The following is a 14,830-nucleotide window of genomic DNA, read 5'->3' as shown; positions in this document are numbered from 1 at the left end:
TTCTCTTTACCATTTGGTCAACCGAGTTGACTATGGCCGATCCCTTTCCATTGGGAAGAGAAATGCTTTTCTAGATATCCAATGCTACCATTGCCAATGTCCATTTAAGATTTGGGAAGTTGTTCTTTTAATCATATTTTCTTTACTGGTGTTCCAAATCATTGCTGATTCCACAATACCAAGCAAATAGATAACATCATTAAGGGTCATGTCATAGTCTGTCTCATAGTAGTCCCAAAGAGACTCACTATGTTACTAAGAAAGTGATTGAACATCCAACTTTCACGAGACTTTGACACCCAACTCTCCCGGCTTGTCAATATGTGACTTTATCTCCAAGATGTGAACACACATCGACTATGCTTGCCAATAGGTATTGAGTGACTTTAAACTTTTCAAGAACTTGTGGGTGAGGGAGAATAATTAGAGGAGGTGGAGGAAGTGAAGCATGATGTTGAGGGACACCATCTTCAAGAGATTTGGGAAGATCATAGTTGTCTGAACCAGACATCTATAATGGGAGAAAATCAAGTTAGTTGATTCAAAGTCCTTAATATAACACCCAATATGAAATATTAAGGCTAGGACCCAACACAATATTTTATAACTTGGAAGAGGGATGCCGTAATCCAAGCTATAGAATATTTGAAGGTAGGCGAATGACGATTCACCAATTTCCACCATGAAAAATGAAATAATTTATTAGGTTTTAATTGGATTTGAAATTCCTAGATCTTTTGAGATTCATTGAACTTTTCAATGGCATGTTTCAATCTCGAATGTGCCCTCTAAAATTTTGTGACTGGGATGCCGAGGATCACAAAACAAGGTGTGAATAACCATACCAATTCACTTGGTACCCTTAATATTATCACCTAATCAATGTGCCGGTTAACCACACACGCTCCATTGATCTATGAAAAACATTAAGTCACCCTTCGTGATCCTTACTAGTCCAAGTTAGTGTGCCGGTTAACCACACACGCTCCACCAACGACTTGGTAAGGTACAAAGTGTGAATTTCATGGGCTAGCACCAAATTCACATTTTTCCTAAAGTAACTAAGATTGGGAATTAAATAAAAAAAAATATTTAGTTACTTTATAATAATCATTATACTTTTAATGAGAATTTAAAGTCATTGTCCTACCCGTTCGGCTAACGACCCTCCACCGATCAAGCAAGCGGTGGGTGAGAGTGGACACCCATTAAGTCGCCATTTTATAGGCAACAACCTTATACCCACCTTATAGACCGGCTTCGTGAATGAGGCCTACTAACGGTAAAACGAATTGTTCTTATACATATATATAATAATTAACCATTAATGTTATAAATAGTATAAGTGTTGAATTTTAACTTTTAAAATTCTAAGTGTTGGAATTAAAGTCCAAAACTTGAGGGCAAGTTTTGTAACTCTTCAAAACTTTTCATTTCAAAACTTATGAATTAAAGGTTCATAAAATGAAGACTCTTCATTTTATGTGACTTATGTGTTTTTAATGTGTGTTAAAGAAAAGTGACCTTTGGATATCCATAACTTGAGGAAAAATTATGGACTCCATTAAAACACTTAAATGATCAAGAATTAATCCTAAACAATTAGCAAATAATTCCTATCATCTTCTAAATTCATAAGAACATGAACATGATTATCAAAGTTTCAAGAAATATATGAACACATACAAAGCATGAAATTTTGATATATGCTATTGTAAATGGATTAGAACAACCATCACACCAACTAAAATAAGTTTTAAAACATCAAAACAGTTTAGGGTAAAGTTTCTAGTCCATTTCCAGCAGAAAAAGTCGAAAATCTGCATTCTGAACCTTCTACTCGCCGAGTGCACGAACCTACTCGGCGAGTAGGATGAATTTTGCCTTGGACTCGGCGAGTCCCCCCATGGACTCGGCGAGTCCATCATGCACACAGCAAAAATTTCAACTTTTTTCACTATTTTGCATCAAGTATCAAACAAGCAAGCCTTGGCTCTGATACCACTGTTGGGTTTTGAGCAATCTAACACTTCCTAAGTGTGCATGCAACCCTAATAAACCTTGGATCTATGTTTGTCTAAATACATGCAAAATAATAATTTTTCCAAGGTTCATAACCTATCTAACATGGCATGGGGTACTTTTAAACATAAAAGAATTAGATGAGATTACATACCTTTTGATGATGAGTTTGATTCCTAAGGAGTTTGAGGGCCAAGCACCAATAGTGTGAATGCCTCAAATGGAATCACAAATCACCACAAACTCTTGGAAAACTTTGAGAGAGTGTATACACACTATAAAATCGGTCACACACAAACACACATAAGCTAGCTACACTAGTTTCACTTGTTTCACTAGGCTCCATTTCATGCCCCATAAGCATGCTTATATAGTGTGCATGGTTAGGGTGAAACCCTAATAACCCATGACCTTTCCTTTCCAAGGATCCATGGGTTAAAAGCTCCATGGATCATCCATGGACTTCCATATAAGCCTAGCCCATTAACAAAAAAAGCATTAGCCCACACTATATAAAACCAATAGCCCATAATCTAATTAGTCTTCCTTTTAATCTCTAAATTAATTCATAATTAATTTAAGACTAAAACTAATTAAATAACATAACGTCATATTAATATATTATAACTTATAATATATTAATAACATATGTGTATAACTCTCATAAAATTATCCATAAATAGTTTGGATGAGATGCAACCCAAATGGACCATGCCGGGTCGGGTCAAGTATATACCAAATAAGTTATGGACTTAGACATTTTATCGAACACATGGTTTATATGAAGTGGATTGCTACTATTTTGGTATTAGTGGCGACGACTTTAGCGGTGATGCTAGATATTAGCGGCGATATGTAACGCATCATTTACATGCCGCCGCTAATACCCACCTTTCTTGTAGTGTTTTTTGAAATTTCAACCCTTATTTAAGAGGTTATTTGATGCCAATTTTTGAAATTTGACCGTACCTTCCAAATTTAACCTCGTCCTTTATAAATGATTTTTTTGTAAGACTTTAAAGGTATCTTGAATTTCAATGATAAAATAAATTTTATTTTTTCTCTATTCTTGCTTTCGTTTTGTGTTAGGAAATATAAAGCATGGATATTATTATAATCACCTTCATTATAGTATATACACTTGCAGACATCATTATTCCTAGGGATAATAACTTGAAAGGGTAACAAACTTTCGACTTTGTTCATATTTAGTTACTAACCGTTTTTTCGTTATTTATTTGCCACTGAACTATTGAAACTGTTCACATTTTACCATTATAACCGGTTGTTACCGGTCATAAGGGGAAAAGGTGAACAGTTTCAATAGTTCAGTGCCAAATAGATATGGAAAAAAAGTTTAGTGATTAAATGTGAACAAAATCCAAATTTTTTTTCCTTCCTCTTGTATTATGTTTTAGAAAATTATTAGTTTTTGTTAAATTCTAGCAACATTTGTTGATGAAGAAATCTATGAAATAGAAAAAAAACAAAACCTCAAAAATATATTAAAAAAACAAAAAACCGAAACCGAAATAAAAAACCAATGATTTGGTATTGTCCAAAATAAAAAATCAAAATTTCTGATCTGATTTTGCTTTTACAAAAAGATAATTCATTCTTACTGATGTGAATTATGACCATTTATTTGACATGCGGAATTAAAGAACACACAAAGAACACGGTGATTTGGGTGTGTAAGAGATGCATTCGATTATGAAAGGTGTTTATAAGAAAAGATCTAGATCTAAATCCACATAATTAATACACACTAACACTCTCAATGTCACATCTCTCAAGTACACCTCTACATGTGGTATGAACCCACTTTATATAGAGGTGTTTACATGTCTCTCTCTCTCTCTCATACACATACACAATCTCTCCCTCTCTCTCTATCTCTCATATCACAAGGCCACTTTACCACATGCAAGTGGGTCTACTAAAGTCAAACCATTCACAAAGTCATACATGGATAACTTTGTGCCCAATGTTCTCCCCCTCAAAGTTAGGAATGGATGACTCACTTCAAATCTTCCAAATTCGAGCAACTTCACGAACCGAGCCTCAAACGTGACACATGTAGAGATGAACATCAAATCTTCAATTTTCCATGACTTTTCAATCTGGGCTCTAGATTGTGAGACCATACAAACGAGTATCAAAAGGTAATGAGGAGTTTCTCATTTTCCAAAAAATTACCCAAAATTTGAGCATATATGCACACTGCAAAAATCTTCAATAAGTCCAAACCCATCATGAACCGAAATCACTTCCAAATCTCCAATCGAATCATTTCATAAACTTCAAATACCCGAGGTCACTTAGGTCTTCAAATCCGTATAATATGAAAAGTTCAACTTTCGAATTTTCATATCTAAATCTCTCCCAATTTTTATAATTATAAAAACAAAAAGGGGATGAGCAAGCGCTCAATTCGGAATTTTTCTATCCAAAACTATAACATCCTGACTCCCAGGTATAATACTTATACATATAAAATTTCGAGTTAACGAAGCGACTCGATGAGTGGGTGCCCCAACTCGTCGAGTAGAGTCGAATTGGCCACGTGGGTTTAATAACCAACTCGGCGAATCAAAGAGCCGACTTACTGATTTGGTGTTGTGTGAGGAAACCCTTATTTTCCGGGGTTGAGTCCTATTTTAAGGGCCTTTAGCCCTTATTTATGCCTCCATCATCACCCTTGAGCCCTGTGAAGAACCCTAATTGAGTTTTAGCTTGTTATGTGAGAAGGAGAGGCTATCTTGAGCATTTTAGTGCACCTTGAGATAAGAAAAGGAAAACATCAAGGCTTGGAGCTAGGAGTGACGTTTGGATCTAGAGGTTCTCAGTGGATACTTCTATTTGAGGTAAAAAGATGTTATCTTGATCATTTTTCTTGTGAGATCATAGTTTGGGGAGTTCTAGAGTTTTTCCCCATCCTTCTTATGTCATTGAGTCCCTTGAGCATATCTTGAGGTTGAAACCTCAGATCTGGATTGTAGAAGGCCTTGTGAGCCCAAAGACCCAAGCTTTATGGAGCTAGAAGCAAGCCTATAAGCACCAAACCCTTGTTGGAGCTTGTATTGGCATTATGGAGCAAATATGCGATGCATGAACATAAAAGATCGAAGCTTTACGTGACATTTAATCCTTGGGAGACTAGATCTAGAGTTCGGAGTGGTAGATCTGCCTTAAAACATCTGAATTACAATATAGACTGAATACTTGCCGAGTCAATGAGCTGACTCGATGAGTCGGCTAGGGTTTTCCCCGATAAGTCTGGACATGGGTAACTCGCCGAGTTGATTAGACACCTCGACGAGTTATGCTGGGTTTTTGCGATGTTCCTGAAAGAACAATAGGGAGTCGACGAGTCACATAGATGCACTCAGCGAGTTAGGTCAACATGGACTGTTGACTCGAGTGTTGACTTCTGTTGACTTTAGTGTTGGTCAAGGTAGTGATTATGGGGACCATGAAGGGGTAAAATAGTCTTTTACCCATTCCAAGAGTTTGAGAAAGAGAATAACATAGTTATTTAGAGTCGTAATTTAAATGTTAATTAGAGGAAATTATATCATGTGTTAGACGGAGGCTAGTTCGAGATCGTGTACGAGATTATTTGCTTGCTTGCTTACGAAGTGAGTCTTTTCACTATACTTACCTAGAGTGGTAATCCTGTGTGACGGGAGGGTCTTATGTGTTATACTAAGTATTGTGATATCCTGAATTTATCTTTGTATTTGTGTTGTGTATTATTTTGAGCTTACTAAGTTAGGACCGAATGGTCCACCCGAGTTATGGGACCAGCGGGTCCAACTGAGACACATTGATCGCAGGGTCTTATTTTAGTATAGCCATGAGAGGCTAATGAGATATGTGTGATATTTTGGGGGAACACACTAAGCTTCATGCTTATCATGTTATGTGTTTCACATACTTCTCAGGATCACGGGAAGGCACCGACTTGATTGTACACATCAATTCGAGACTATGTAGATGATTATGGGATAGTGACATTATTATGTAGATTGTGTTGACACTTGAAACATTTATGTTTTTGAGAAATATATTATGAGTTTTTATGTGTTTTAAACATGAAAAATTTGTTGAAAATTTACGGTGTTACAAAAACTTCCCCTCAACACATGGCATAAAGATTTTGCTTCAATCCGGAAAATTCAAAAAATCTTCAATTTTTAGCATCGTTTACGAACCGCCTTTGACAAAATTTTGAAATTTACAATTTCTACTCAAATTTTTGTTAAAGGCGGTCCATGAACTTAGCTAAAAATTGAAGATTTTTTGGATTTTCCGGATTAAAGCAAAATGTTTATGCCATGTTTTAAGGGGGAGTTTTGGATAGAAAAATTCTGAATTGAGCGCTTTCTCATTCGTTTTTGGTTTTATAATCATTTTTCGATTATAAAAAGGGGGAGAAATATAGATATGAAAATTCGAAAGTTTGAATTTTTTGTAAACCAAAATCAGATTGAAAATTTTGATTTTTTATTTATGAAAATACCAAACCATTGGTTTTTTTATTTTGGTTTCGGGTTTTTTTTTTGTTTTTTTAAATATATTTTTTGGGGTTTTGTATTTTTTATTTCATAGATTTTTTAATCAACCAATGTTGCTAGAATTTAACAAAAATAAATAATTTATTAAAACATAACACAATAATAAGTTTGTTCACATTTAGTTATTAAATTTTTTTAGAAGGAAACGAACTTTTGATTTTGTTCACATCTAGTTACTAAACTTTTTTTTTTCATTATGTATTTGTCACCGAACTATTGAAATTGTTCATATTTTAACCGGTAACAACCGGTCATAAGGGTAAAATGTGAACAATTTCAATAGTTCAGTGACAAATAGATAAAGAAAAAAAAAATTTAATGAGTAAATGTAAACAAAATCGAAAGTTTGTTACCATTTCAAGTTATCATCAATTTTTTTCTACCAAAATCCTGAAATAAATCGGATATAACAATCGTATCTTGTTTTTTTTACAAGTTAAACCCTGAAGATAATAAAGATAAATATAAACATTATCCAATATAACTTGGGTTTTAACATATGTTTAAACCACACAAATTTTCCGTTGGAATAAGGTTTAAAATAATTTTCTGTCGGTAATATTTTAGTTGGACTAAAAAAACTTTCCGTGGTAATAGTTTGGTTGCTATTTTCCAACGAATATTTAATCTTTTGAAAAAGTATTTTTTTTATTAATTTTTGTTCGTATAACTTTAGTAACTTTCAATGGATTTTCGTCGAATTATTTATGTCGCTAGTGTGGTCGATAAATTAAGGGTTTTATTAGTGATGAGCATAGGCGGGTACCCGTCTCATTTTATGAGAACCAGAATTGGAACCGAAACCGACGATTTCTAGAAAGTTGAATCCAGAACCAGAACCGGTTTAGAAGGTTCTTAAATTTTTGGAACTAGTACCGGAACCGACGGTTCCTGTGCCAAGACCGGATAACCCGGTTACAAAAATATTTGTTTGCTTTAGTTATTAAAACCTCAATTTAGTTCAGTCAAAATCGAATCAATTTGAACCAACCACAGATAAAATTAGATAAATATATTTTAAACCATCTAAATAATACTACACATTTTTTTTAATATCAACTACAACAAAATGCTTTGGTAATATTAAGGCTTTAAAATAGATACTTTGTTTATTTTATATTTGCCGACCGTATACAAAAATGTGTGTGTGTATATATATATATATATATATATATATATATATATATATATATATATATATATATATATATATATATATATGTATATATATATGTATATATGTATATATATATATATATATATATATATATATATATATATATATATATATATATATATATATATATATATATATATATGGAAAAGTGAATATACCCTTAAGGGTATATAAGCTTAGATACCCAAACTCATAATAATACGTCGTTTTGTTTAATATATTCATTATAATATTGTTAAACTTCAATCATTAACTTGATTTATATTCAATATTTTTAAATTTTTACTATTATCTTCCTCTTACATCACATCTTTTTATTGAACACTTCGTAGGTTATATATATTATTGTTGATAATGACAATTATGTATGAGGAATATATATATAAAATTTATAAAAATCTTTGATGTAATTCAAGTTAGAAGTTGAATTATAACAACATTGGACAATTAAAATGTCTATATATGATAAAAACCGATGTAGTATGGTGAGTTAGGGTACCTAAGCTTATATACCCTTAAGGGTATATTCACTTTTCCCATATATATATATATATATATATATATATATATATATATATATATATATATATATATATATATATATATATATATATATATATATATATATATATTGGGTAAGGTTCAATACAGAACTATAATTAACGAAGGAATCAATTTTTTTTTTCAACTTTTAGAAATTATTGTTTATAAAAAACAATAAAAAACCAAAAACACATAAATTCATAACTTTTTATCCATTTTCCAATGATATCAAATTCGATTTTTTTTTTTACGTCAAATTCACCCATGTGAATTTTTGAAAATTCACAATGTGAATCCGGATTCACACGGTGAATCCGAAAAATATTTTTCACATTCACAATGTTAATATATGAATTTAAATATTTTTAGATTTTTTTTTCGATAAAGAATAAGCTATAGAAATTGAAAAAAATATTTGGCTCCTTGAAAAACGAATAATTATGGTTCTCTATTGAATTTTTCTTTATATATATATATATATATATATATATATATATATATATATATATATATATATATATATATATATATATATATATATATATATATATATATATAAACCGGTTCCGCCGGATACCCAGTGGGTAGCGGTTCTAAAAAAATGAGAATCGGAACCAGAAACGCTTAAGGTAGTTCCATAACTTTAGGAACCAGAATTGGAACCGCTTAAGGCAAATCTGATTCTGGAACTAGCAGTTCCGAGACAGTTCCGGTTCCAAAAGCGGGTACCCGGTTACGATGCTCATCTCCATTTTGTAGGTTCCGACCGTATTTTTGGATGGATTTCGTTCGACTGTGTTGTTCATGGGTAATTTGCCACTTTTATAGAACCAGACCGCTAGTGCCTTTAGGAGATCCAAAAAGCATTGAATTTCATATTGTTCAATATATTGTCCCATCAACATTCTATATTAGATACCAAATGGCTTCTAAACCAGCGATATTCGGTGTTGCCTTCCCTCTTTAAGGTCGAGGGTTCAAGTCCCGTGAGAGATATAGGTGGAGAATTAGGAGTAGTGTAGGACTAAAATAGATTTGCCGTTCAAAAAAAAAACATTCTATATTAGATACAACTCTAACATTTTTGTTCCTTCAATGCAACAAAGTTTAATGAAATATATTTAAATATTTATCTAAGAATTAGAAAAAAAAAAATTTCCATTGAAAAGTTTAATGACCATTCAACTGCACACCCATTGAACGCCATACATGATGACATCTAATAATGGTAGAATTCCGTCTATTGAATGTTAACTATGTGTATTGCTTACCACCTCAATCTTCATTCAACTCTTCCATTAAACTTTGTATTGTAGTATTGGTGGATCCGCCACTAGGTATAGGACAATTTAACATCCTTCTGACTATCTTTATCTTTGCTCATAAGTTAAGAGTAATACACTTAATTTCTTGTGAGGAAAAAGGGCTTCCAGGAAGATATTACATTCGATGAGCTTGTTGAGGTGTGCAAAATATAATAACTTCAAAACGTAGAACCATATACAACAAGACAAAGAAACGAGAGAGAAGAATAATCTTTGCATTGCATTACATTTGATGACTATTATGGAACATGCACAACGATGGGGCTCCTCACTTGATGCACACCATCGATTTCATACCAAGTCAATTCACCAGAAACAATTGGACTATCTAACTTCTGTATGGTGGTCTGAACACTCATCTTAAAAGACAGCTTTTGCCCAATTTTTTTAAACTGTAGGACATTGGGCTCAATCTGTATGCCCAAATCGCCAACACGTGGTGGAGTTATTGAGGCTCTATACCTTGATTTTGCAGAACCGACATTGGTAACTGTCCGACTGAAAGTTATATTAACTGCTTTGTTACGCAGCGTTGGGATGACAAATGCAGGATAGTTTAGATCATTAGTTTGTTTATGCTTAGAACAGCTACTACTATTAACCCCAGTGATAATTCTGATATCTTTAATGTTATAGCCTTCATGGCACAAAAAATTTACATAATCGACCTCAACAGCATCGTATACCAGCCCAGGTTTCATAGCTGCCAATGGATTAAGATAACCCGCTCCATATGCAAATTCAGCATCCGTTTCACCATTCATAACGGAAGCTGCAAGATTTATTATAATTGTTAGATACGTGAAGTCGTATATCTTCTCTGCAAATTCAGTATATGTTATACCTGTTGTCATGAGAGCCGACTTAATGGCTGCTGGAGACCATTTTGGGTTAAATGTTTTGATATACGCAGCAATACCACTGACATGTGGACATGCCATTGATGTTCCTGATAGCATATTGAATTGTACTTCTCTGTGGTCTCCTTCTGCTTGACTAATTCGTGCCACAGGTGACCATGCTGCTAGAATTCTCACCCCTGGAGCTGTTAAGTCTGGCTACATGAATCAAAAATGTTCAATTATTAGTGTTGATGTGTAACACATGATTCTAATCGATCATGCATGTGTTCAAACTGAAACTTGAGATAATTACCTTGAGGATGTTTTTATTTGTCGGATTTGGACCTCTTGATGAGAAAGATGCAACATATGGGGTTGACACATTGTTGATATCTTCACTCTTCATTATTACTGCTGTTGCATTTCTGAAACAATTTCAAGTTCATTAATTTCAGCGGACTAGAATATACAAGTAAACAAGTGGGTTTTTTTACTCTGTTGATTGTAAGTAGTCAGCGATAATTGACGCTTGATCGGAGTTAACGATACTAGCAGGCAAAGGATAAGAACCAATGGCTTCAAAATACGGTCCAGGATATATCATGATGGACCCCACCGCACCCGCCAACATTTCATTTTCTCCAGTTGTTAACGTATCACATATAATTATTTTTCCTTTCACTAAATTCTTGTCCAACGAATTTTTGATGCAAAACCTGATATATATGAATACAAATTCCACAATACACCATCAAAGAAACATAAGGATCCATGGACAAACGAAATTGAAGTACACAAATCGAAGATAAACTCTTCATTTTTATATCGAAACATAAATTCCCTGGAGATTGTTAGGGAACCCCATCTTTACCTCGATGTTGAGCCACTGAAACCAGCGGTGATATTTGGAACGTCTCCGGCGTAAATTAGAGGATACATTCCTTTAAGTTTAAAAGGATTTACTGAAACTCCCTGTGATAAGAATCAATTAGTTTAAAAATAATTTAATTTTCCGTAGATTACGTTTCATCATGATCACAAAATCAACAAGTTTTACGTAGGCTTATAATAAAAGTCAGATATCATATTACTCACATTAACAACTATACCATTTCCTAATTGTATAGGGGTGATTAAATCCGGGTTTTTTGATCCAGCAGCCACAGAAAGAATCCATGGAGCGATACTGCCAATGGTTTGTGGCATTGGGCCTTCGTTCATAGCAGATTGTACAGTCAATATTTGTTTCCTCATGGCATGAAAGGAACCGATAGCGAAGGCATCTTTAAAAAGCTCTTCAGCATGTACTAAGCCAACGGAGACTGTGATTAAGTCAACACCATCAGCGATTGCTGCTTCAAAAGCAGAAAGAATGTCGACATCTGAACACCCGTTTGACCAACAAACTTTGTATACTGCGATCCTGGCCCTTGGTACGCCCCCTCTAGCTGTTCCTGGGTCGAGGCCAAGCAGATTTGCGTTTGTTACAATGTTTCCGGCGGCTGTAGATGCTGTGTGGGTTCCATGACCATTGGAATCTCTTGGTGATTGGAGGTCTGTAGGGCTGTATATTCCATCTGCGTTGAAGTATCGAGCTCCAATGATTTTGCTGGTTATGTTATCAAGAAAGAAGTCGTAAAAACTTGTGCTAGGAATAATCATGAATAATCACACACGCATAAATACACAATATTTAACTCAAAATAATCTACTTCTACAGCAGCATTAGAATGTATTCATAGTCACAAGCTTCAAACCAAACTGAAACCCTAGCTATTAGAGGTTATATATACGAAAAGTATAAATATAAACCCTATATTTAGTTGAAAATCAGTGTGAGGTTATTTTTGGTCTTTAATTTACATGTGACATTTAACAACTTGCAACTCTTGTTTATTTAAAAAAATGAGATTTTCTATAAGAAAAGATTCATTTAAGTGTTGATTATAATCAATATTATCATAATTAGTATCATAAATATTAATTACATATAACATTATTTATAATTAATATATTTTATAATTAATTATGATAATATTACATTTAATATTTCTTTTAATCAACACTTCAATCAATGATTCTTATATACATATTAGAAAATCCTATGTTTTAGGCTAGTTTTTATAGTTGGAAAGATCCAAAATACAAAACAAAAGTAAATAAACGAGTGATACATTTATTAGGAAATGATTTATTACTTGTTGCATGAGAAATTGGCGTCGCAAATGCCCTTCCATTTAGCAGGAGGAGGACCATATCCTAGACCAGTGAAACTGGGTGATTCGGGCCAAATTCCCGTGTCAAAAACCCCAATGATGATATCGCTTTCCATTGTTGATCTATTGACTTTAAGTGGAAACCCTACGAAGTCCCATGAACTAGTTGTTGCCAGCTTGTTCTTTTTGCTGAGAAACACAGAAACAACCGCCTCCATAGCTATATATATATATATATATATATATATATATATATATATAAACATATCAAACATCGAAACCCAAACTACCATATATATGATCTTTTGCATGTTTTATAATGCAGAGATATATTGCATACCTGAAAGTTTTTTAACCTCGTCTTGGGTAAGTCTCGCAGAAAATCCATGAAAGCTGTTCGTGTATCTTTGAAGCATATGGTTCTCCGCATCCCTGCCATAGTAACATCAAATCCAAGCATGCAACCACTTAATTAGCATCTACCATGCCACGTTAATTAATTCGTATCAAGTCTGTGTAAACACACTTCAAAGAATCCATTTGACATTTTTGGAAAAAGCTCATATTTGAAGTAAAATCATTTAACTGGTTTCCATTTAATTAATCTTATCTTTTATGGAACCAACAAGTTTATAGAAAACGTAAAACCACTAGCAAGAAGCAAGACAAAGGAAAAACCCCGAGTTCAAGGAAATAGACGTAGAACAGAGGGAAAGTTAGCTCCTAAGCATGACAACCAAACTACGAAAATGAAATTGGGAAGTTGGAGGGAAAAAGGAGGACTTTGTCGACATAATTGGAGTTAATGATTCGGCTCCACTATCTTAAGAAACATCAAGTGTAGCAAATTTTGTGTGCATGTATATTGAATATAGAGACTAAGATGAGGTAGGACACCTGCCAATTACTTCTTGTAGCATAGTCAAGTGAAGGGAGGAGGCAGAGGCATCATCAAGATTGTTGTGGCCCATATAGACGATGCATACCTGCTTAAAACAAGTTACATCAACTTAGATTAATCAAACTACAGGAAACATTAAACATAAGACGACCAATACCCAGTCAACGCCTTTTAGTAATTGAAATTGCGTTGACTAATGGTGACTTCTATTATGCCTCAGAAAGATTGAATACTAGCAAGTACCTGCCGGTCCTCATCGGATTTAGATTGAATTGACTTAGGCAGAAGGAACAGAAGGAAGCATAGGTGTAAAACTAAAGTGAGTTGTTTAGCCATTGAAGGTATAAGTTGGTTTGTAGATTCCAATTCATATAAATGTATTTATATACAAATTAGTTGTCTTGTTTTTCATTTATAAATTTTGTAAAGGTCACTGAGTTTGAATAAATAACATTCCTATAGTGTCCAATATGCCCTTTCCCGGCCCTACTAAATGAATTTCCTATGGCATCTAAGACTAACGGACAACCATCGATCCAATTCATCCATCCACTTGAATCATTTTTAATTTCAACTTTTGATTAAATTATTATGATTATGATTATTATTATTATTATTAAAATGAAAAGAAATAGAATAATATTCAATCAAAAGTAATATATATATATATATATATATATATATATATATATATATATATATATATATATATATATATATATATATATATATAAAGAACTGTATCACTAATTTAGTTGAAAATTCCCAACATCCGAATTAGATACTGGACCTTCGATCTAAAGGACAAATCCTCTGCCAAATGGAATAGTCTTACATTGTCAATAAAATATATGTGAAAATTAATAAGTACAATGAAAAAAAGTAACCTTTAAAGAATAAACTCTAAAGTTTTAATAAAATCAATCATTAATATCTATAGCTTCTACATTTAAAAAAAATCTGGTGATGGCCTTTTATTTAAATTATGAAGAGATTATTATTACTACCCCTTCACTCCCCCTTGCAAAGTGGCAGAGGGTGGAAAGAATGGTGCCACAACCCGAAAAGTACATGGAAAATATATAGAATACAATTATATATGAGTCAATCCATACAAAGGGCACTTTAATTAGTTTAACGGTCAACTTTGGCTCGTCTACATCTGCGAGTGATCCATTCAAATGATTAAGTGCAATGGAATCAAAGACCCTAGCTGACTTTGGC

The 14,830-nt window shown here is 33.3% G+C and overlaps 1 protein-coding gene across 2 annotated transcripts; it reads right to left on the bottom strand.

Moving 5' to 3' along the window:
- Positions 1-9,363: 9,363 nt before the first annotated feature.
- LOC145011442 (cucumisin-like) lies at positions 9,364-13,942 on the bottom strand. 2 transcript variants are annotated; one of them, XM_078970164.1, is made up of 10 exons: positions 13,850-13,942; positions 13,603-13,691; positions 13,046-13,137; positions 12,688-12,925; positions 11,585-12,098; positions 11,361-11,461; positions 10,984-11,205; positions 10,803-10,914; positions 10,492-10,705; positions 9,364-10,419 (listed from the first exon to the last, which is right to left on the bottom strand). In XM_078970164.1, the coding sequence occupies exons 1-10, from the start codon at positions 13,940-13,942 to the stop codon at positions 9,887-9,889; spliced, it is 2,208 nt and encodes a 735-aa protein (XP_078826290.1). In that variant the 3' UTR covers positions 9,364-9,886. The 2 variants fall into 2 exon arrangements, with proteins under 2 accessions (XP_078826290.1, XP_078826291.1); XM_078970165.1 differs by lacking the exons at positions 13,603-13,691; positions 13,850-13,942 and having other exon boundaries at positions 12,688-12,894; positions 13,046-13,133.
- Positions 13,943-14,830: the final 888 nt, after the last annotated feature.

This window comes from Lactuca saligna, chromosome 8 (assembly GCF_052625555.1).
Source record: "Lactuca saligna cultivar CGN05327 chromosome 8, ASM5262555v1, whole genome shotgun sequence".
Taxonomy (NCBI): Eukaryota; Viridiplantae; Streptophyta; class Magnoliopsida; order Asterales; family Asteraceae; genus Lactuca; species Lactuca saligna.
Note: the sequence above shows the minus strand (reverse complement) of the source record. Positions and strands in the feature narration are given on the sequence as shown.